Source organism: Xyrauchen texanus, chromosome 44, assembly GCF_025860055.1.
Source record: "Xyrauchen texanus isolate HMW12.3.18 chromosome 44, RBS_HiC_50CHRs, whole genome shotgun sequence".
NCBI lineage: Eukaryota > Metazoa > Chordata > Actinopteri > Cypriniformes > Catostomidae > Xyrauchen > Xyrauchen texanus.
Genome location: NC_068319.1, coordinates 6,529,793 through 6,555,198, shown reverse-complemented (window position 1 = coordinate 6,555,198; position 25,406 = coordinate 6,529,793). Strand labels below are relative to the sequence as shown.

At 39.7% G+C, this 25,406-nt stretch overlaps 1 protein-coding gene across 4 annotated transcripts; it reads left to right on the top strand.

The window, feature by feature from the left end:
• Positions 1-1,776: 1,776 nt before the first annotated feature.
• LOC127636704 (histone-lysine N-methyltransferase SETD1B-A-like) lies at positions 1,777-24,423 on the top strand. Of its 4 annotated transcripts, XM_052117379.1 has the most exons (20): positions 1,777-3,869; positions 4,275-4,391; positions 4,902-6,891; positions 7,063-7,217; positions 7,491-7,589; positions 7,844-8,114; positions 9,118-9,239; positions 11,073-12,107; positions 13,806-14,537; positions 15,171-15,350; positions 15,450-15,543; positions 15,950-16,149; positions 16,722-16,803; positions 16,903-17,253; positions 17,668-19,056; positions 20,104-20,279; positions 20,383-20,508; positions 20,972-21,091; positions 21,170-21,307; positions 21,422-24,423. In XM_052117379.1, exons 3-20 carry the CDS (start codon positions 6,831-6,833, stop codon positions 21,593-21,595), a joined length of 5,505 nt encoding a protein of 1,834 aa, XP_051973339.1. In that variant the 5' UTR covers positions 1,777-3,869; positions 4,275-4,391; positions 4,902-6,830; the 3' UTR covers positions 21,596-24,423. The 4 variants fall into 4 exon arrangements, with proteins under 4 accessions (XP_051973339.1, XP_051973340.1, XP_051973341.1 ...); XM_052117380.1 differs by lacking the exon at positions 4,902-6,891; XM_052117381.1 differs by lacking the exons at positions 1,777-3,869; positions 4,275-4,391 and having other exon boundaries at positions 6,512-6,891; positions 17,668-18,123; positions 18,535-19,056.
• Positions 24,424-25,406: the final 983 nt, after the last annotated feature.

The window sequence follows — 25,406 nt, the reverse complement described above, 5'->3', positions numbered from 1 at the left end:
GCACAAATAAAAAATACATATCCACGTGTCAATGATGCCGAGATCTACTTTTATATTTAATTTCATCACTCAGAAGATTTACCTGCAAATTTAGTAGCAACAAACATCACAAGCAACCTCAAGAATGGACACAGAGTGGCCGTATAACACTTTTCCTTGAGCAGAATATTGCACTATGAGATCACTAAGTTTGTTTACAGGGGAAAGTGAGAGCCAGATTGCACAAAATGAAGAAGAATATTTCCAATTTGTACAAGTATAAATCTCAAATTGGGGGTATTGAGTCTCTTATCTGGCAACCCTGAGCATGTTAAACGCTTAACATTTTACGATACATCTTAGTTTTGCGACTCCTTTCCCAAAAGCATTGTCACTTAAGTAGTACTTGAAAATGCTTGTAGATTAACGAGAGCTCTGGAGAAATCGTATAGCGTGAAGAACACCGTATCGACACTTATGCAGACACCTACAGGACAATCACGAAATTACACCTGATACAATTTAAACACCTATAGCTACAAGTTACTCATTTTAATATCAGTATACATACGTTTTATTTAATTTTTTTACCAAAAATAATAATAATTATTATTCTAATAATCATAATATTAATAATGAATGTATAAAATGGTGAGCTGTGTTGCAGTGCATGAAAATCGTCCGTACAGTATCTTGGCTCCTCATTCTGGTCTCCTCTTCCTCTCTGACATATAAGGGAGCTCTTGCCGGCACCACACGTTGTGTACCGCACCTATTGTGTAGCATTGCTGTTACCATTATCACTTTTGGGAGTATCCTTAAAACAGATTCAATGTGTCTCCTTATTTTGCACTGAAAACACAAACGTGAATTACAAACGTTTTTAAAGTTACACACAAATACAATAAAGTTGCAATGACGAGCAGAACTATATGGTCACATTTCAGCACTTCACGTTTACAGACAGGGTATCTTATATGGTGCGTTCACATACAACTCGGAAAAAAAATTCGCATCGCATTGCTCGCGCGAGTAACGCCAACCCGCGAGTATTCCCCCTTCTCTTCCGGAAAAGGACAGACAGAGGGGCTTCTAAGACAACTTATCTTTCCGCCATCAACCATGGCCGATATCACAACGATTGCTGCTCTGTTGTGGAAGTCTTAGATATGTTGACACAATTCCGGGAGCCCACACACCGCTACAACCATTTTCTCACCCATTTTTCCTGATTTCTTCTGCTACTACGTCAGTGACATCCAGACAATCTCTATGCTGATAGGCTTTCGCGACAACGCATCATGAGGATATTTTAGTACTAACTTGTCCCAGCTTTCATATGATTTTTATAAAATGTATTTTATGGCATTCTTAATCTAATTTTACTATTAAAAAAAAAGTATTTTTTATGGAGACTTGCGACATAGTCCGACTTTATGGTTCCCCACCTTTGAAACCCACCCCCAAATTAACAACTGTGTAGTCTTAAACGTCTTTATAAACCAATAATGCACGAGAGGCCATATTATATTGTGAATATAGTCAGTAACGCGGCTTAAGCTCGTTTGTAGGCCTTATATTTAAGGGTAACGAGCCTTCCTTCATCTTTTAATTAATTCAACGTAATCCTGATCGTGGCCAATGGGCGAGCTGCTAATGTACCACCTCCCACACCACCCCCACCGTCACAGCCAATGAGAGATTAGAAAAAGCTTGTTTTTTCCGTTCGTCGCCCACATATAGGAGGCGTCATATGACTATCCCATTACATAATGTGACTAGGTTATGTAGTGACTCCGAACAGCATAGAAGAGACAAGCTGCTTATCTAACATTTTTTAATACAGCCGGCCATGGTCTGAAAAAACTGTGTATTATTATAATGGTATGTGAGCTCATGAGCTCAAAAGGGACAATTCATCACCGAAGGCCAAATACGGCCTACAGCAGCACCGATGATCCCAATTAATCCATCAATGCACATACTGTTATTCTTAGAGCTAAATGCAGGCAAATAAAATGTAAATAAACGTTTTAAAAGACAACCAACTTCTATCTGAAGAGGAGACGGTTAGGGCAGATATCTGACTGACGGCTGATGCCAAAACAAGACCAAAATGGATTAAAAATAAATAAAAAAAAAAATTACAGACGATTATCAATAAACACAAGAGAAAATGTGAGAGCACATTAATATTTATTATGATTTTAAAAACACACCAGCAAGCGTAAAACCCCATTTTCAGATATACCATATTAGACACAATATCTAATTAAAAAAAAAAAAACACCTTTTAATTTTAGGCTAATATGAACAAAAATATAACTAAACGATATCTCAACGGTGGCACGGTGATAAATATCGCCTTAGTCTTGTTCTGCTTTTTAAATCTTTTTTTTTTTTTTTTGGCACGTACTTAACATGGCTTTAAAAAGACAATTCACTTCTGGCATAAAAATCCTGTGGATGTTAGCTTTAAGACTGGCAGCTCTACTTAAATAAAAGCTAACGCGGCCTGAAAAAAAGATCGATAGAGTCGACAGATAGTGAAATTGAATGTGAAAACCTGACGAGGTTACATTCTGCCCAGAGAACAAGTAAAGCTCGCGGGGGAGATGTGCTTCCACTTGTCTGCATATCCAGTAGCCTAATACATATATATACACACGCAAGACAACCTGACGTCGACTGTGGGATCACCGTCTTCTCTTGTATTTCAAGCAGTAGACTAAAAACAGCTTGCGTTCTCGGAAACCGAAGACAAAGAGGATTTTCCTCAAATTCACGAGTGCCACAAAATGGCCTCATGACCCGATTGAGCCTGGCTGGCAGGAAAAGATGTGGTCAACAAGGCGTTGTTCCATTTTCTGGCATATTTCTGACACAAAGGCTTCTTTTGACTATAAAAGACAAAAATGAACAAGCAACCACGAAAAAGATAAGAGGAAAAATAGTTGGTGTTCCTTAATGAAAATTGCGCAACATAATTTAGACTGATAAATTAGATCTGACGTCGCCCCAAGCACACACACACGCGCGCGCACAGACAGAGAGAAAGAGGGGGAAAACAGGAGACAGAGACAACGACCAAATTCCAAGTATGAGATGGTGGGTCATAAATAGCCTATGTACAATACGCTTTTACACTTGTGGACTAACCAAAATGTGCAAAATCACATTCCCATAAAACTGTGGAAAAACACGTCAATTTGCATAACACATACCGGTATGTGTTGCAACAGTGTGATAAATTCACCAGAAGACCAGAGGAACCCTAGCGCCCCCCAAAAACCCAAGTTCCTTAGTGCACAATCCTGTGTGCTTCACGTCAAATGATCCACTGAATGGCTGACGAATTAACTGCACCGAATGTTCTTGAAAGGGGAATGAGAGAGAGAGAGAGAGCACAACAGAGGACTGGATATTCCCTTTGTGCTTGCTGATTGAAATGCCTCACAGTGTTTGAGATTCTTTCTCCGACCTTAAAAGGTTAGGTTGGGTGCAGCCGGACCCATGGAATGCGTCCAAACGCTCAGATTACTGCTGTGCGAGTTGTTGTTTTTAGTGCACAAGGTTTCCGCGGCTTTTACGCAGATGATATCTCTGCTCAGATAAGCGAGTTTTATGCAATATCCTGGCTTCACAAGCATAAAGCCCCTTCTGAGCACATCTTGAGATTGTGTTCGCTTGAGAACGCCATGTTTGCCTGTCGAAAGCTGAATCATATATGTAACAGCGTCCCGACAGCCTCGCCCATATATGGCGCGGCAACCTTCCCCCTCTGATGTCCTTTGTGTGGAGAAGCCATTTCGAAAATGAGAACAGCAGAGAAGCCGTTCAACTACAGGCTATTTCAAAAGGTCGCTTTGGACATGGGTCAGCAAAAAGAGGTGTTTAGAATACTGATTTTACACCTTTAACTATTAGAATAAATCCCCACATTAGCCTATACATATTTGAATATTTAAATTAAATTGATTTTATAACTGTATGTGGTTTTAATGTTATCTTTTAAATACAAAGTATTCCCAAATAATTTTATCATACAGAAGGTCCTATAAACTATAACCTTCGGAAAGAAAAGGTCTGTATGATGTTTTCTCTCCTCTGAATGATGAAGAGCGACTGCATTTTCTCTAGTCGCACTGACTTCAGGAAGAGAAAGAGATTGTTTGCATATTGCAATATCTGAAAAGTGGTTCAAGATTTTCAGCAGTTCCAGTCGTTAGAGACTACGCAGTTAGCGGTGTTAAATGGTGAATTATTTCGAAAATTGTTGTTTTTTTCCCTTTTAGGCGTTGCAACCCAACCCCCTCTTTAAAGCAGTGTTAGAGGATCCGAAGATGGGAATGAAAACGTTCCTGTTTCTTCAGCGTTTAGGCCTGATAAAAATATTTCAACAAAATGTTAAGGTAAATATCTCTGTTAGTGTAATAATGATTTTGTGTTTAAGCCGCATTTATACCTAAAAATAGAGGGAAAACATGAATATTAGGTTGTCCATGAGACTAAATATGTTATATAAATTAAACCGTGCCCTTGGCACAAGGTCAAATATACAGTGTTGCATAAGACTTTCTGAAAATGTCAGTTGACAAATGGATTTCCAATCCTTTTTCCATTTTGTCACATCATGAGAGAGAAACAGTGAATTGCACATCTTTGCAATTGGTTATCTTTAAATATTGGTTCGCTTTAAAAACGGTTTTGAAACTAGTATTACTGTAGGGTTGAAAAAGTTAATCACAACAAGGGTGAGACTTAACACCCACAAACACTGCCAATTATACTTGTGATTCAGCATTTTTGCAAAAGGCCAATCATCCTTTCAGTCTCTCTTTCTCTCTATGGCCTACCTTGTTTGTTTGCTGAAATGTGAGAAGCAATCAATTTAAATTGACTTTTTTTTTTTTTTTAAACAGCATGCAACTGAATGATCTGAAGATACAAGTTGGCTCAAAATTAATGACATCTTGAGGGAGCACTAATAAGAAATAGAATTCAGTCAATTTACACAAAATGCAGTTTAATTAGTAGTAAAACATATTTTTTCCTCCTGCAGCTAAATAAGCAAAGACAAAAAAGATAAACTTACTTATTGATTAATGCTTGGCCCTGAACAAGACAGGGCCTTAAAAGCAGATGAGAACTTTCATGTGTATTTTTCTCTCTCTTTTTACATAGTAGTTAGTAATATAAGTCAATTACAACATTTTTATTCAGTAGCATTTTACTAGAGAATAAAATGCTGTTATATGGGTGTGCCATGACCTAGTTTGCTGGGACAAAGATGGTTTCCAGGAAGAGGAAAAAAAGCTTAAAAATGTCAAAGGGATATCATCCAACATTTTATCTTCCTTCTTCTCAGATCCTGTAAACAGAAACACTGTGTGTATTAAATAGTCCAATAAAAGGCTGATGATGAAATCAAGATTTAGATCCCTTTAGGAACAAAGGAAACCCATTTTGAGTTCCAATGTAGGAGAAAATGGCTGCTCCTGCATTCAGCCTTCTTTCTGCTCTCTGTAGAAAGAACTGAGGGCTGAGCTTCTAATAGCAGAAACTAACATGGTGCTTCAATCTGATTGGCCAGAGAGGGAACTGCTGTTAACCAGCCAATTGCCCAAGCACAGCAGAATATCAAACAATATTTGGAATGGTTGAAAGCATTGAAGACGTGTTTTACAATATTGCAAAAGTAAAAACAGGTATTAGATATTTACTCTGAATAATCGGCAATGGAAAGCTAAACAAACATTTAGTTAAGCCACTTGTTTGGAACAGATGGGTCATGTCAAAACATATTCCATAATAAATATTTACATTAATTACATTAACCTCCCTTCAAGAACTGTACACTTCCAGAGTTGGAAAAATCACTCTGGGCACCATTCACCCAGCCCACTACCTTTTTGAACTGTTGCCCTCTGGACGGTGCTACAGAGTATTGAGCACCAGAACCATCAGGCACAGGAACAGTTTTTTTTACCTCAGGCTATCCATCTCGTGAACAGTTAAAACTGCCCAGCTGAGCAATAATTATGTGCAATACACAGCTTAAAGTATTTTTTAAATGTATCCAACATACCACACCTCTTCTGCCACACATTCCCCTGCATAAAACCGATTGTACTTGTTTATTACACACACACACGCACACATCTATTCACTTTTTATTTTAATTCTATTTGTCTTATTGTGTATTTCTATATATACTAATATTTGCTATTCACTTTTGATTTTATTCAATTTTTTATTTAATTGTATTATCTCTGTCTTGCTGTGTTGTCTGTGCACTGGAAACTTGTCACAAAGACAAATTCATTGTATGTGTAAACATACTTGGCAATAAAGTTCATTCCGATTCTGAAAATTGCATTTCGGTTCTGGACTAAATCGATTAGACTCTCGTACCGTGTTCCAATTCAGTTTTAACAACCTTCTCCAGCGTTGGCCCTCCATGTCCATCTTGTATTTAACGTCACGTAAATCTAACAAGCAGATTCAACGCGTTATAAACCTCTAAACTTTTTTCCAGAATTTACTACATGGCAACTTTTTGCTGGCATTTTACACACACAACTATTCGTGTGTTTTATTGTTTTTCAAAAAATCGTAGTATGTTGATGTTAGAATTAAAAATAATGATTTCAACTTACGTGTCGAATGTGCCGCCTTGTCGAATGGTTGAGATAGCGGTGTATTGTGGGAGAGACAGAAACCCCAGACTAGAGGCACACAATATGTGTTGGCTCGCGAAAAGGAGGCAGTGTCTTTAAAATCATGTAATGTGATCGGCGAAACGTTGCAGATATAGCCGTTTTATATTAAACTACTCGATTGGACATAAAATGTCCAGACCCGGGGAAAGAAATAAGCTAAATGAAGATCACGATACAAGGCAGAGTTCAAGTAAGCTCTCTCTTTTTTTTCTTCCTCTGTAATGTCTGTTTCGGTGACTGGGCTCCGCTTCTAACCCCCTCTTTTTCTTTACAACGTGCTATTTCTGTGCAAATGTTAATCATTGCTCTGTGTCAGTATTAGTAAACAACAATTTCTCTATATCTTGCTCTCTCTTCGCAGGTTTGGCGAACGGAATGGACAACAGCCATTCTATTTGCATTTCGGGAGAGAAACGAAATCATCATTGGAGAAGTTACAAGTTGATTATTGACCCAGCATTGAAAAAGGGATCGCACAAACTGTATCGCTACGATGGACTGCACTTCAGCATGCCGGTGAGGGAAACTCGGCGAGCAGAGAAGTTTACATTGATTATATTGTTGAGCTCGATGGATAACTCGCATTGTAAACGCACAGCAACACCTGACACAGCACATCCAAGAGTTTGGTTCTGACAAACCTTCATTACTAAACAACTAGAAGTCGCCTTTGACTTAAGCTCAAGTCATCGTCGTAGTTCAAACCCGTCCGGGGGCAGCGACATGCCCGGTTTGAGCCACTTCTGTGCTTGAAGTGTTACTAAATCGGTCTTGTTTTTTTGGTTGCAGAACCCTGGAATGCCACCGGTGGATATTGTTAGAGACCCAAGGATCGGTCGTCTCTGGACAAAGTACAAGGAGACGGATCTCCCCGTTCCTAAATTTAAGGTAGCCCTGTCACACCCCCCTGACACATACATGCATTTGTTGTTGTATTTTAGAGTGGCCAAATGCAACACACGTAACTTCACAGAACTTCGCTTTACACATCGAATTAATTGCTAATATTGTTAAATATTTTATCTTGGTCTTTATTACATTATGAGAGCCATATGCTTTCAAAATACCTTCAGACTTTTTACAGGACTACGGAAGAACAACAGAGAACCCTAAATAAACTCAAGAAAGTTTTATTTCCCCAGATCGACGAATGTTATGTTGGTCGCGTGCCCCCGAAAGAAATCACGTTCGCGAGACTGAATGACAACGTCAGAGAGGGATTCCTCACAGACATGTGCAAGAAATTCGGGGAAATCGAGGAGGTGGAAATTTTATACAACCCGAAGAATAAGAAACACCTCGGAATAGCTAAAGTCGTATTCGAAAACGTGAAGTCTGCGAAAGATGCTGTCCAGAATCTGAACAACACTTCTGTCATGGGCAACATCATCCACGTGGAGCTGGACCCTAAAGGTAAGCGCTCTGTTTAATTAATTCAATATTAAAACGTTGAACTAGACGTTTTAAACGTTTACTTTCTGAGTGGTACTCGTATATGTATCTTTGAATAGTTTGTTTGCAACGTCAAGTCACGTGCAACAATTTACGTTGGTTGCTTGGTAACGAGCGTAAATGGCACGTCAGCGACAGAGGGATTTATTTATGTCCTTACGCTGACATTATGCTTGGACAAATATGTATTTTTTTTATTTTTATACTTTGAACAGTTTAGATATTTAGCTAGAGTAAAAAACAAAGTGCCAAGTGTTCAACCACATTACAACATGATCAACATTTTTTAATATCTAGATGAAGAATTGCCTGTATTTATAAGAATATAGGTGAGGAGGTTAAACAGAGTAAAACATAACGGTTTATATTTTGGTCATGTGAAACCTAAAATAGTTTGACTTTATACTAAAAGAAAAGTGCAATGAATTGTCATTAACAGTGTAAAAGTAAAACCCTGAAGGCAGGCTGACAGCTGTAGCGTGTTCTCCAGTTCTTAAAGAGACAGTACACTTTCATCTGTTATCAGTGACAGGACAGGAGTGCTATGAAATAAATGAGTACTGTCATTTTCTATTCACGTACATTATACTCTCATGTTTGCTTGATATGTGCTATAGTAAGCCTCAGTACTTAACATTATACAGAATTGTTTTAATTTGCAAATAGAAATAATTTTTTTGTTTTGTTTGTTTTTGTGACAGCTTGAATAAACTGCAATTTTACTAAATTAAATCTGGAAATTAATGTTAGACCATATAATTAATGTGGCTAAATTGTATAAAGACAGGTCTGTTCCTCTTTACACTATTTTAGTATTTTTATTTTTGGTCCATCACATTTACTTCACATATTTAATTTCAAGGAACCCCACCCCCAAAAAACTCCTTGTGTTTGTATTCTTCTTAGCTGTGGTCCCATAATACACGTTCATCCCAGTAACCTTCATTCCCATCCATCTGCTCAGGTGAAAATCGACAGAGGTACTTCCAGCGTTTGATCAATGGAAGTTATACTCCACTCACGCTTCCAGTTGGTGGTGAAGAGGCTTGTGAAGTTTCTCCTCGTAGCCTGGCTGAAGCCATGCTGGTAAATTTAAAACAACAGTGTGCCACAGCATATGACATTAATTATAGATAGCATGCATGTGAACACTTAAGAGATTAGTACAAAACACAACAGAAGACAATTTTACTACAAATGCACACAGACATTAGAGTACATTTTTATCACTGTTAAAATGTTCCATGCAGTAATTATAATTTTTTTAAGTTGGTTAAAATGTTATGTAGGATTTCTCATCAGTAAGAGAAGGACACTTGACATAAAATGTTTACTGTAGTTTCTTAACTTTTAGTTTGCTAATGTTGAAAGTTTAATTTACTATTTAATGCTTAAAGGGATATTCTGGGTATAATACAAATTTCACTCAATCGACAGCATTTGTGGCATAATTTTGATCACCACAAAAATTAATGGAACCTTTTCATACGTTCAGATGTTGGAATTATAAAATGTTTGCTACATTTATGTTGTTAAAGAAGATGGGAATGCTTCATAAGAGGTCTGTGAAAAGGGTCTATTTCAACTCGTCCATATTTTATAAAAAAAAAAAAAAGAAATGCAAAATCTGGGTTACAGTGAGGCCCTTAGAATGTAAGTGAGTGGGGCTGATTTTTTTAGGTTTTAAAGGCAGAAAAGTGGAGTATATAATTTATAAAAGCACTTACATTAATTCCTCTGTTAACTGTGGTAACTTATTATTTGAGCTGTAAATTTGTTGAAATCATCGTTTTTATGGTCGTTTTAGGGTTTACAGTGTTACTTCGTCATGGTAACAAAGTTGTAAAATTGCTTATTACTTAACACAGTGAACTTCACACTGAAATCTTGTTAAAACACACTGTTTATGTCTTGTGTCTATTCTATTGAAGCATTTTAACGTTTTCAGATTGGCCAGGTTCACTTCCATTGTAACTGTTTCACTGTAACCAGATTTGTGCTTTTTTTTTTTTAAGAAAGGGAGGGACAGGTCAAAATACATTTTTATGATAATCAACATTATGCCACATGCTGTCGATTGAGCTTAACTTGCATTGAACCTAGAATATTCCTTTAAGTGTGTAATGTCTGCACCACTGAACGTTATTTTAAAATTAAACATTGTTTTCAGTTTTCAAACAGCCTTCTGAATACGTTAACAATAATTGTTTTTTATTTGGAATATTAATCAATTAGTTAATTAATAGGTTAATTAATTTCGATAGTTATTTTATGGCTACACACTGTGTAACATGCTGTGTGTCACCTTCAATAGAAAGTCTTTATCTTTAATCCAGTTTATCAGTGCAGCAGGTGGTAAAATGGACATCGTCTGAAATGCAGCATAATGACTGCAACCAGCAAAGAACTGCAAGCCAATTCAACATGCACTTTGGACGGTCCCCTCAGTTATAGCCATTATCAGAGAGTGGGCCCACATGAACAAAACAAAGAGCGGCATAACTATTCATTATGTTTGTAGAGTATATATTTAATTATCGTGTTAATCGTTAATGGCATTAGGACATTGTGGTGCTTCTGTGTGCAGTTTGCATCAATTGTCAAATGTAGAAGGTGTTTAAAGGTATAGTTATCACCCTCCTGTTGTTCCAAAGCCATTTGGCTTTCCACCTTACATGAAACACAAAAGGAGACTGGGATAGGGACTGAGAACCTCAGTCACCATTCACTTTCATTGTATGAAAAAAGGAGCAGCGTCAACATTCTTCCAAATTTCTCCTCATGTGTTACACAAAATAAATTAATACTGGTTTGATATGAAATGAGGTTCACTAAATGATGACAGAATGAAACATTTTGGGTAAACTATCCCTATAAGTATGCAAAATATATCTGAGCCATGTGTTTTTGTGTCTACAGGCATGCAAGCCCCTGCGAAGGCTGTCTGAAGGCAGTTCTTCTGCAGTCACGGGCACTGCCACACCAGGTGGCACCAACACGCCTGTTTCTCTGGATACGGCCTATTCCAGTCTAAGGCAGGATACGCCCCAGTCCCAGGGTACCCCGCACACACCACGTCAATCGGGCACCCCATTCTCTCAGGACTCCAGCTACTCTAGCAGGCAGGGCACACCTGCATTCCAGCCTAACCGTGTGGAAGCCTCGGGAGGGTACAAGGCAAGGAGGCATGAAACTAAATTCCAGGACGCCTACAACCGTAGGCCAGAACGGCATTATGTCCATGGCACAGGAGGGGCACACCGTGGCAACGCAGAGCAGCTGACCAGTTTTAAGCAACATCAGCCACCTGAACCGCCATCCCCTGCATTTGCACACACGCCACCACCGCCAGCCACTGCAAATTTCAAGACCGCTTTCTCTCCCTATCAGCCCCCAATGCACCCTGTGTACCCTCACACAGAATCCCCATTTCACCAGCCTGTTCAGCGGGAAGTTGATTACAGGAGACCCTCTCAAGCCCCTATTCCCCCAGTCACCAATTTTACGTCTGATAGAGACAGACCTACGACGCCGCCAATGCCTGAGCCGCCCCCTGTGCCTGAAGCCCATCCAGTCACACCTCCACCTTCCAGGCCCTCCCCTTCGCTGGGCACCCCCACCCAGGATTCAGAGCGCAACAGCCTGGACTCCCGCATAGAAATGCTCCTTAAGCCATTCCTGAACGAGCGCGGAGACTCGGACACTGAGGTGCGTATGGACGGGAGCCCAATCTCCTCGTCCTCCTCGCAGCTATCGCCAATCCCACCCCATCGGCCTTCGCGGCCTTCAAGCATTGGCCTAGAAGACATCAGCCCTACTCCATTACCTGATTCGGATGATGACGAACCTATCCGAGGTACAGCTTCCCTGCTGACAAACTCTAGGGTGATGTCGCCCACCAACAGTAAGAGCAGTACAGGATGCCCATGGACGCCCACGGAAAAAATGGACATGGTAAGACCTGTGATTTGACCTTTTTTGAGTGACCAACTAAATGTAGGGACACTACTAGCAGTATTTAGTCAGTTTGTTTTCTTTGTAGAGAAATATTTACAAGATAAATGCTACAGTTCACAACTGTGTTACATACATTAGGGTGTTGTCTAGTTATATTAGTTGTATTGTCAGCCTTAAGGCCAAAGTATACTTTGGTTTTCCGCATACTGGTACATCTTGCGCATAGTACGCGTGATGCAAAATTAGTCATCCTCATGCGCCTAGCGTTGACTGTGCTAAAAGTGTATAACATAAACAGACCCTTAACAGCTAAAATAATAATGTACCTATATTTTTTTAATTGTTTTTGTGTACTGCAGACACAATTGACTGAAAGCGCTTGTTGCAGTGTCAAATATGACGTTACTTTGCTGTTTGGAGTGTTAAAGGAAATTTAAATGAGCAAACACAGAAGGCAACCTCACTCATCTTCCTTTAAAGGGGGCCTCTACTTTCCCTTTTGTTTTGCATGACACTCTTTACCAGTAGTTGTAGAGGAAATTGCGAAATCTGGCCTCAAACAGGTTTCATATGCTATGTTTCTTTTTTTTTTAGCTATTTTTATGTTCTGTTGTATTTGAAATTAAGTAGCAAGTTCAGTTTTTTTTATAGCATTAACAACAGTGTGCAGTATTTTGGTCTAATTTGAACCCATAGGTCAAGGCAAGATTGTGTCTAATACCTGGTATTATTGCAAGCACACGTCCTTGTATGAGATGTGATTTTGCAACTTAACTGTTTCAGCACACTGAAAATGGTTCTTAATCAAAGTAGAAAGTTCTACACACACTCTGTTTATGTGGACCCAGTAAAAGTCCTACGTATTAAACTGTATAAATATACTAAGCATTGTATTTCATAGAATAATTAAAGATTTGGCATTCTTTGGCATCTGCAGTTGTAGGGATTTCAGCACACAGTACATAATGAAGTTTTCTTGTAAATTAACTTGTGTTGCATTAGAGCCCCCAGCCCTGTACAGCACGGCAAACCCATGAAATATGATCCTGCAATCGATGCCGCTTCAGTGCAGCACACTCTCACTTCCTCTTTCACTCAGTTCAACATGAGAAACAATGGCCAGCCGTTACATCACTTTGTGCTTTTCTTCCGGCTTGTTAAAAGCTGGACCATCAGGATGGTGCTGTTCCACAAAATTGTTTAAAATCTACTATCTACTGTACATTGATATCCCTGTAAAGTTGTTCTTGTGGCTGTCTAAATGCAAACAACACAGAGAAACCTGGAAAAAAAAAATATACTTCTGTTGTCCACATTGCTGATTGGAACAAGCACTTACTGTGCGTGATGCAAATTTCGTCATCAGCAGTCTACACAAACTGTCCACGAGCGGTCAAGATTTTCTTGACACGCCGACAGTCCTCATCTTTGCATATCGTCGGTGCATGCTCCTGCCGTTGACTGTACTAAAAGAGTATCACAAAGCAGTTATAATGCGCATGCTTTGAATGGGTTCATGTTCAAGTGCTCGACCTTGTGCATCATGACCCAGAACACAGAAAAACAAATTATACCTGACTCTTTAGACACCATAGATAGTATTTATCTTCCTGTTTCCTTTGTAGGTGACTAGTTTATCAATGTTCACCAGAACCCACCATGTTTTAACAGAATAAATGTTATTTTCTGACACAGGGCAATCAGTCCTCCGGTGAAGACATGGAGATATCTGATGATGAGATGCCTGGCACACCCATTGCCAGTGGGGATTGTGCCAAAAGCATTGTGGTCAACTCTGCCCTGTCGCCAATCCAGACCATTCCCATGCCCCCACCAGGGTTCCCCCCTCTGCCCCCACCACAGGCTGGCTTCCTGCCACCTCTTCCACCCCACTCAACTGTTCCACACCTGGCTGCCCCTCATGCATTACTACACCCATTGCACTCTTTTCCCCCTGGCATGATGCCCATAATGCAGGTGGACTTGATGAGCTCCTTACCACAGTGGGGAAGCGTTCACATGTCCTTCCAAATGCAAACTCAGATGTTAAGTCGTATTGCACAGAGCCAGCGACTGTATCCTTACCCCCACTTCATGAGTGGGGCCGCAGCAGGGGCTGCCGCTAGTGCCATGCAGTTTGGGGGCCTGTACCCACCTCTATCTATGGTTGGTAACCCTGCTGGCAGTGTGGGCCATGGGCAACCCTGGCCTCTGCCCACTGTACCCAAGTTCAATCCTTCTGTCCCACCGCCAGGTTATGAGCACCATAAGGAAGACCCTCACAAAGCCACTGTGGATGGAGTGCTTATGGTTGTTGTCAAAGAGCTCAAGGCCATAATGAAAAGAGATCTCAACCGTAAGATGGTGGAGGTGGTGGCCTTCAGGGCATTTGATGAGTGGTGGGACAAACAGGAGCGTTCTGCAAAGGTGAGTGAAGCATTTTTTACATGTATTTTTAAGTGGCTCTCTGGAAGACTTGATTCCGATTGGCTAAATTTGCAGTAAAGTTTTTACATATGTAGCATATACCAAGCATTTCACAGATTGCAAACAAGAGTGTTTTTACTGTCCTCAAGTTTTTATGAAAGCTTTTGAATATTTGCAAAATCTAAAACTGGGAAAAAACATGAAATTTTACCAAGTGTACAGGGGTTCCCAGAAGAAACCTTTTGCACTCTGCCACTGGCCGTGTTAATTTTTTGAAGAATATAAATTGTCCACACTTAAATGTTTCTTCCATCAAAAACACTCCATAGCACTGAATACTTTGAAAAATTATGAAGCTTAGCTTAATATTTAATGTTTTATGTAAATTCTTAAATGACAAGTAATGTCAGAGTTTATATGTCAGTGGTGTCTGAAAAAGCAACATAAAATGATTTATGCTTGTTTTATCTTAAAATGGTTTGCTCAATATATAGCACATCTGTTGCTGTTTTAGGGAAGATAGTATATGACAAGATTGGAAACTCATAATTTCCTTAACATTTCCTTTACTCTTCTGATACAATGTTCGTAATGCCAACCAAATCATTTGACATCATGTTTCTGTGCCCTCAGGCTACACTTACTCCTGTGAAGACAGGTGAGAGTAAGGATGAGGAGAAAGAACGGGCCAAGCCCAAAGAGACTATATCCTCTAGCTTGTTAGAGAACTGGAACAAGGTTGAGGGTATGGGCTTTGAGAGTATGGGGCTTGGCATTGGCCTGCGTGGTGCCATCAGGTTACCGTCCTTCAAGGTACCAAACTACCAAACTTTTAATTTGTTAGTACTTGTTATACTTGTGCCATTGTATTTTTAAGGTGCTGCTTATCAATTGTTACACATTTAATTGCAGGTAAAGAGGAAACAGCCCCCTGAACCAACATCAACCAATGACAACAAGAGAGTGAGACCATCCACACCTGTCGATGATGAGCTGGAGGAGGAAGGTGAGATTTTGCCATGTTATTTTATTTTCATGTATATTCAAGAACTTTAGGAATATTATGTGAAGGGCCTAGTTCATTTAAAGTTTAGTGATCTTCGAACTGACTTGATATAAGTGTTGATAACCACATTGGTGTAACCATTGATGTAAGTTTGGGGTGGTCCTACTTATTTGAGAGCAATGGAAGACAGGGGATGTGTTTGAAGCTTGTTTGAAAACATTGAGGTCGTTAGTGAAATTATTTTTTTCAATTAATTTGGTGCCACTAGTGGTGCAGAAATTACACCCTTCACCTTTAGATAAGTGGACAGCATACACACTTAATGATCTTTTGATTTTCAAGTAAGAATGCTTTGCATGGTTTCATTCTGTTGCAAAAAATCTAACTCAGTGTGGCTGGTTCTCAGAATCAGAAAGAACAGAACTTCGCCCGGATGGATCCAGAGCGGATGGCGGTGGTTCTGCTGCCAAGCGAAGACCAGCCAGGCCTTTGGAACTGGACAGTGAGGGTGAGGAGGAGGAAACATCCGGTAAAGAGGAGTCATCGCTGTCCGATCATGAAGAGGAGCCAGATGAAGATGCTTCTGAGAGGTTGTCCTCTGGCAAGGTGAGCTTCTTTGATTTCAAACTGCTTGTGCTATTTCAATGGTTTGCAAGCATTGCTATTATTATTGCTCTTACATAGGGTTAAGGATTTGAACAAACCCCTAAGCTAAAGTATTCAGCTTTTGTGTGTAACTCGTTTGTGATATGTACATCAGTGATGCCTCAAATTGTGTGGCATGTGGAGGAGAGGTGTACATTCACTTTATTTTTTAAATACAACTTTCGCCTGCTGGATGATAAAACAAATGACCAAAATCCTATATTCTTTGAAGCCATATCTAGGGAGCAGAATATCTTTGAGACTTAAGGATGGGCTCTTTGGACTTGAGCCAGTAAGCAACCACCCAGAGGACCCTAGCAACCACATAGAAACATTCTATAACATGCAGAACAGCTTCGTAATTGAATAGCATTGTCCTGCCAGCCAACCACCCACAGTACTTGATCATTGTGTCAGCATTGTGTGCAGAAGATATTACTCTCATTTTCTTCAGAAATAGTAAAAATCTAGTAATCAGGCTGTATTTGTAACACAATGATTTATTTAACCCTAACACAAACCTGCACTCTCAGGGTATCGTGGAAGAGGAAGATGACGACAAAAAGAGCGAATTAGACTCTAGTGAGAGTGAATCATCAGATTCTTCAGATGATGGTAATGACTCTTAAGTTTAATGATGATGAATGTTGTGTCCTTTTGGTCACTGTCATGGGCCTGAGGTAATGACTTTTACCACATTTCCTCCCTCTGAAGCCTCTAGTTCATCGTCCTCCAAATCTGGTTCAGATTCCTCTGGGAGCGAGAGCTCGTCTGACTATGAATCAAGTTCAGAGGAGGAGGAGGAAGAAGAGGAAGAAGAGGAAAGAGTATTAGGAATGGAGGATGAAGATGAAGTACAAACCTCATCATCATCCTCATCTTCCTCATCCTCATCCTCTACTGAAGAGGAGGATGTTGATGTAAAAGCCCCCAGTACTCCCATAGTACCACCCCCAGAGGAGGAGTCAACAGAGGGGTTAGAAGAGGCTGAGAATGGTGGTACAGTTAACTCAGTCAAACCTGGTTTTGAAATCATTCAAACTCCATCACCCAAAGGAGTGCCAGGTCAGAATCTTGATTTTACATTTGGCACTTTTCTACCATATGGTTTTGAGCACGCCAAGTAACGGTTCCAATGGCATTTCCGCTTGAACACAGTTTAGTACGGTACGATTACAGCCATTCCTCACATGTATTTCTCAGTATTGTTAGCTAATGGTACTCAGGATAGAAGAAGTGTGCTGGTGAAATAGATTTAGTTATGTTTAGAGGAATGATTGGACTCTTGTCCAGTCAATTAAAATTCTGATTTTGCCACACCACAATGCCAAAAGAAACCATAATCATTTCACGAGGCCCTTTCAGTAGCAGTAACCGTTGCCCCTATGGTGGAAAATAACCTCTTGATGTATTGATGTGCCTGTATCAGTTAAGTGTTGTTTATGTGCCAGATGGTGATTGGTTATCATCTCTTTCCAGTTGAGGAACCCGACATTGACTTGGAGGTCAGTGTTTCAGTGCCCAAAGCTGAAACAAATCTTGATGATGTTGGTAGCCTGCGGCCACCCACCCCAACAGGTTCATTTGAAGACTGTGATCAGGACAACCGACCAAAGATCCACGCAGAGGAGGAATTCCCCCATACCACAGGTTGTGATGGCCCAGTTCCCTTAGAATCATTGGCCTCAATCCCTCTGTCTCTTCCTGCTTCTTCCATGCACCTGCCGCTTCCCCCCAATAATGTCCTTGAACCACGTTCCCTTCTTCCACCACCTGAGGCTTTGCCTGAATTGCCTGTTCGTGGGCGATTGTCTACAGAAGAGGACATCCCAAGAACACCAGGCAGAGACCTTATGGACAAGCCTCGAGGTTTGGGCAAGTCGCAAAGCACTGATACAGTTCCTGTCACACCAGGCAGTGACACTCCGCTAACAGGTAACAGCTTGAGCTCCCCGCACATTCCCGGCAGCCCTTTCTCTTACCCTGCCCAATCCCCTATCCTCAGCGCTGGCATCCCTCGAACTCCAGGTAAAGACTTTACTTTCACTCCAGCTTTTCCTGAATCTGCTGCTTTACCTGCAGGCCTTCCCATTCACAGGAAGGCCTCCTCTGAGAGCTTTGAGGAGAAGTCTCTCTTTAAAGAGCCGCTGCTCAGTGCTTCTGTTCAGGCCAGCCTACCTAACTATGCAGCTTCCTCTCCTTTCCCTGACCCTCCCCTTCCTATTGCTTCACTTCAGGAGCCAACTTTGCCTCCCCAAGGCTCCTCCCCATCTGCTGTAGAAATGTCCTCCACCCCTGCTCAAAAAGACATACCTGTTCCAACGATAGATGTTCCTGTGCCCTTAGATGCTACTCCATACAAGAGGAAACCAGGACGATCCAAGTATAAAAAGGGGCCTATGGTCGGTCCTGAAGATGCCCAAGAGCCTCCAGATCAAATGGTGGCCTCTTTGCCTCCAGACCTACCAGTAAACCATTTGCATCCAGAGCTTCCTACAGAGACGCTTAAAGAAGCAGGTAGCGATTCCACAGCCATGGCCTTGGAGGAAGAAGACCGAACTCAGACAGTCATACCTCATGAGGTGGAGGACAGGCTTTTCTATGTGGAGGAACCTATTCAGAAGACACGTCGACAGAGGAGAGGCTGGCAAGAATTGTTATTGTCCATGCATTCCCCTGTGACAACACCACCCCATCCCAGTTTCCTACCCCGTTCAGAATTTGAGGAGATGACCATCTTGTATGACATCTGGAATGATGGTATCGATGAGGAGGACATCCTCTACCTTAAGGTCACTTACGACAAGATGCTTCAGCAGGACAATGGCAATGACTGGCTCAATGACACACTCTGGGTCAACCATCCTCATATCCTTTACTGCTTCATTCTTAACAACCTATTGATCTTTAAAACAATTATTAATGTCCCCCAGAATCTTGATGACTATCTTGTAGAATTTTAATAAAGCTGCTGTTTGTAATTTCCCAAATACTCCCCCAGTATTCCATCTGACAAACAGTAAATTCCTGCCCAAAATTCACCCCACCAGGCTCCAGACTACGAATAAAATGGTTGCAAATGCAACAAAGAAATCTATTTATGACATTTGTGTAGTTTTGAGATTGTAATGACTCTTTTGAATCTGTCTTTTTAATAAATTAACTGAAAAGATTTACAAAACAGGTTACAACTCGGGTAGCACAATAAACTACACTTGGGATTTAATTGAGTTTGGGATTTTGTAGCCTCTGGGTCTGGTATGTGTGTGTGTGTGTGTGTGTGTGTGTGTGTGTGTGTGTGTGTGTGTGTGTGTGTGTGTGTGTGTGTGTGTGTGTGTGTGTGTATATATATATATATATATATATATGTATTGGTGGCTAAAATTTTGGAATAATGTTCCTTCCACTTATTGAAAGAAATTGGTACTTTTATTCACCAAAGTGGCATTCAACTGATCACAATGTATAGTCGGGATATTAATAACGTGAAAAATTACTATTACAATTCTGTAAACATCCTCCACGTGCAGCAATGAAACCTTGGCATTTTAGCTGTCAGTTTGTCCAGATACTCAGGTGACATTTCACTGCATGCTTCCTGTAGCACTTGCCAAAGATGTGGCTGTCTTGTCGGTCAATTCCCACGCACCTTACAGTCTAGCTGATCACAGAGTTACACACACACAAAAAACAACAACAAAAAAACAGCAGTTTTAGCAAATAACCTTTTTTGGGATATCAACTGAATGAATGGTTTATTATATTAATCTTAGCACATTAAGCATCCACTTTAAACTTTATGAAATTAATGTCTTGTTTTTTGTGTAGTTTTGAGTTTGTAATGCTGCATTAATCTCTAATGTAAAGACCTATTTGTTCTTGTTAAAAAGTAGTTTTTCCTTGACTCCTCTGTACCCACCAATGTGGTCAACGTGTCAGGAGTGAAGCGGAAGCGGAGAGAAGATGGCATATGGGATCATGTCACTGGCTGCGCCCGCAGTGAGGGCTACTATAAAATCGACAAGAAAGACAAAATTAAATATCTGAACAGCTCACGCCTACAGTCAGAAGAGCCTGATGTGGACACTCAGGTGAGCAGCAGTGATGACTTACAGATGTTTACTCGCAATCATTACTTCATTAAGCTAGTTTGCTAAAGGTCCTGATGGGATTTTGCTTGTGTTTTTCTCACAGGGGAAGAGTATTCCAGCACAGCCCCAAGCATCCTCTAGGGCAGGGTCGGAGCGACGATCTGAACAGCGTCGCTTGCTCTCATCCTTCAGTTGCGATAGCGACCTTCTCAAGTTTAACCAGCTTAAGGTAAGAAATTATTTTTTTTATTAAAGGTGCACTCAGTACTTTTTCCTCATTAAAAATGTTTTACCCCTTAAGAATCAATGGTACTTTTAAGAAATATGTTTGAAATCATTTACACACAGATGAAAAATCTAGTTATGTCAGTAGCCTAATACTAGATGTTTTATGTTACATATTGCTGGGCTGCACATATCATGGGGGCTGCCATGTTGAGATCACACGATGTCTCTGTAGACGGTTAACGCTGTTAACAGACCCTTTCACTAGATGGCTGCTAATAGCGCATTTTTACAATGACATCGGTAACTGAAAGTTATTGCTTTAACTTGATGCTGTGTCCATGCTGCCAGGTGCCATTTCAGCCAGCAAAAAAAATTCCTGAGTGCACTGTCAATTTGAAACCCAGCCATTTGTTTCTGGAAAATGAGCCTTTAGCGACATCTAATGAGTCACAACTTCTCCACAGTTCCGTAAAAAGAAGATCCGGTTCTGCAGAAGTCACATTCATGATTGGGGATTGTTTGCCATGGAACCTATTGCTGCTGATGAGATGGTTATTGAATATGTTGGGCAGAATATTCGACAGGTGAGCACAAACTTAACCAGAGTTTCAGCATAACTGCTGTTGGGCAGTTTGTACCTAATGGCTTTTCTTTGTTTACAGGTTATTGCAGACATGCGAGAGAAGCGTTACGAGGAAGAGGGCATCGGCAGTAGCTACATGTTCCGTGTGGATCACGATACCATTATAGATGCAACCAAATGTGGCAACTTCGCCCGCTTCATCAATCACAGTTGCAATGTGAGTAAACGACCTTTAATGCTGTTTATTTCTTTGTTTTGTTTTTTGAGCAATGGCTAATTTTGAAAGTGAAAAATCATATTGACCGTGTCTTTTGTTCTTTGTGTCTCTTAGCCAAACTGTTATGCCAAAGTCATCACTGTGGAATCACAGAAAAAGATTGTCATCTACTCCCGGCAGCCAATAAATGTTAACGAGGAGATCACATATGATTACAAGTTCCCCATCGAGGACGAGAAGATACCTTGCCTCTGTGGTGCAGAGAACTGCAGGGGAACATTAAATTAACCCCAGCTGGATAGGTGAGAACTAAATTAACATGCACTGCCCCGAAAGCCCAGACACCAGTCTTCTGGAGACACCATGCCATAACCGCAGGGAGCTACAGAGGAATCGATGGGTGGAATCCAACACATCCACAAAATGTATATTGTGCAGCTAAGTGTCTGGGACTTCTTTTTGTACTTTTTCACAATTGTTTACGATTTACAGGTGCTCTTTCAAGCATAAAAATGAGTTTTCTACCACTCTTCCATTGACCTCTATATGTCCGAATATACCGTATTTATCCCCATATGTTTGGGCACTAGGTTTGATGTCGGTCCAATTGGCACACTTTGCCCCGTGGAGCTCAAGGTCTGTGTCAGTCTCCTTTTCCTCTGCGGTTTGGTTATGGAGAGACCTCCCCGTCACTGAACTCTAACCCTGAACACTTTAAGCTGCTTGTATCTGTCCAACACGCACAAAATTCCCAGTTTTAAATATTTTTTAATAACTTCTCTGTACGTTATCCCCCTCATTCTGTGTGAAACAAGCTTACTTAGATATTCAAAACTTTATGCAAAAATTCAGTTACCAGGAAAGATTTTACCAAGTTTAGCATTCTTTGTGACACTAATCGATGTTGGGGGATTGTCTTCAGTTTGCAGAACGTTCAACAGCTTAACAAAAGCACACCTGCGCTGGCCACAAAACAAATGAGTTGACAAGGTCCAAAGCTCATTCAGATTTCACAAAGTGAAATGCTCCCTCTGCAATACTTGAGCCAGCGCTGTGTGATATCTACCAACTGAATCTTTTCTGAGGATCAAAAGCAAACCAGACAATACACTACAGACTACACATAGGCTCTCATTTAATCCATTGTGACATTTTTACCAAAATTGTTCTGCAAATTTGAGTGTGTGCACTGCCCCCTATCGTCTGCAAAGACCTAAAGCTGCTTAAATTCAGATTCCAATTTCTTAAAAATCATGAGGTACATCTTAATAATAATTCTGCATCATCTTATGTGTCAGCTCACTTTTTCAAGTCAAGACTTTGGTTTTTACTTTAGTAGGTGCAACTGGCTTCATATACATTGGTTCACTGGTGCTGAATTTTCTATAATGGGGGAATTCTCGCCAATACAATGCTGCTATTATGTGGTACTGCAAACTTCTGTTGCATTTTCACGAGACCACTTTCTCTACCAGTTCTTTTTTAACACAGATCAGGTCAGTTAGTGGGCGAATCTCATGAAAACACATTCAAGTCATAACACCCCCCCCCAACCCCCACTTTGAATTTTCTAGTAATTATTGACAATAACTCTCATTAGATTCTCTATACTGTAATACAGTATATTTTACCATATGCAGTAAAGAGATTTTTTTAAATATCATAAATGAAAGGCAGTACAACAAACTACCATAATGTATCAATTCATTAATATTTCATAATTTTTTCATAATACAGTAATGTGAAAGTGTACTTAATTGTCATGAAAATATTGTCATTATAGGAGAAAAATATATTAATGGCCCTTATTTATTTGTTTTTTTTATTACTTTAGGGTGAAATTTTACCTGAACATGTTCCATGAGATTCACTCTGGTTCTCATAGTATTAAGTATTCTCTCTGTGTGCATTGACTTAGTAAATTAATTCATAATCTCACACTTTAAATGCTTACACTTTACTGGAAATCTAGGTAAATGCATCTTCATACTTAACCAGTGTTTAGAATAATCAAGGCCCCTGGAGTTTTAGGTCCATCAGTGTTTTAAAAGCTGCTCAGGTTGAAGTCAACCTGAAATCATCTGGTGTAGACCCTGAAGATCAATGAGTCAAATATAGTGCCAAATAATATGTACTTGGGGACCTTGAAGTGTTGCAGCTCCAAAGGCAAAACTGTTTCAACTTGTTTCCACACAGGTCTGTGTCCATAGATGGTATCTAGAAATCTTCAGTTCATTGATAACTTTGGGTGATCTGTTGAGTTCCATTAGCATTTTGCTCAGTATTTAACCATCGAAATGTGTTTAAAGAGCTATTACAGCCAAATTTCTCCCCCAAAAAGAGGACTTTTGCAAGGCAGCATCTGGTCACTTTGCTATTCTCGTTTGACTTGGTTATGTTTATAAATGTGCTAGAAGCTTCCACCCTCATCAAACCAACCGGCACTCACTCACAATACCAAGCTATAAACCTTCTAAGAATAAGGATAGCTAATGTCCTTTACATTAGACCCCATCCCTGTTGTTTTTTTTTTCTTCTTTTAAATATGTTGATATTGTACAGGATATGATTGTTTGTATAAAGAAATTAGGCTTTTTTTATCTTGATTGGGAGTGATGCATTGTTCTGCTTTTATAATTGACAAATTGTGTATTTAAAATGACTTTTTCAGGGATAATTCTATGAAAAAAGTGGTTGAATAGCTAATTTAAAGAAAATGATGCATCTTGTACATAAAACAGATTTGTACTTCCTTTTGAAAGATTGTTTCTTGTAGAAACGTCTTTTTTTCTGCCCATTTTCCTTTGTGTAAATACTTAGACTGTGAATATTTAAATATAAATATATATATATATTTTTGTTCCTGAGGATTTTCTACAGCATCATGTCTCAGAAAGGTCTATTTGACAGTGAGTACAGAGAGCTGGTGGCAGTATTTTCAGCTTGTGTCAAGCTTTATTTTTTATTTTTGGTTGTAAATTCTATGAAAATCTGTTTGCAGTGTGGGGGAAAGCATTATCATTCAGAAATGGCAAGGAACATAGGTGAAATTGACTTACACCCCCTTGTCTATTTATTATACAACAAATGTATGGAAAAAAGGATAATGGAAAAATAAAAGGATTTTTTTTTTTCAAACTGCTTTGTCTTTAAATCTTTTAATAACATTTAATTTACAATGGCAAGAAAAGGTATGGGAACCATTTGGAATTAGCTGGTTTTCTGCATTATATTCAGACAAACACAATGTGCTTAAGCTAACAACACACAATTATAATCTTTCATGTCTTTATTGAACACATCCCATTAAACATTCACAGTGCTGTGGAAAAAGTGGATTTAATAACTGGTCAATCTTCCTTTGGCAGCAATAACCTCAATCAAGTGGTTCCAGTAGCTACGGTTAGACCTGCATAACATTCAAAAGGAATTTTGGACCATTCTTCCATACAGAACTGCTTCAGCTCAGCCATATTCATTGGATGTCTGGTGTGAACGGCTTTTGATGTCATTCCACATCATCTCTATTGAGTAAAAGTCTTCATGCAAAGCAACAATAGTAGATCTTCCGAGATCTCTTTTTTGGCACGTCATGGTCCATGTCAGCAGATGCTTCATGTGAATAGCAAACTCAAAATGTTTGTGCTTTTTATAAGAAGCTCTAACCCACACCTACAATCTCATTTTATTAATTGGATGCCAGGTTTGCCAACTCCTGACTCTACTTAGCTGTTGTTGACATCATTAGCCTAGGGGTTCACATACTTTTTCTAAACTACACTGTGAATGTTTTTCAGTATGTAAAAGAACAAAAAAATTGTTTGTGTTATTAGTTCAAACAGATTATGTTTGTTCATTATTGTAATTTTAATTTATACATACATGCAGGAAATTCCAAAAGGTCCACATACTTATTCTCGCCAATGTATACAAAAATTTGGATGTTCTTTCACAATGGATTTCTAGGTTTGGAGTTAACAGGGGCAGGCTAATCCGAATTTAATTAGGATTAATACCTTCAGATAATTTAGTCAATGGATGGTGTCAGCACAGCCCTTCCTCACCATCTGGCTTTCATATTATCTTGAGTTACTCTTCA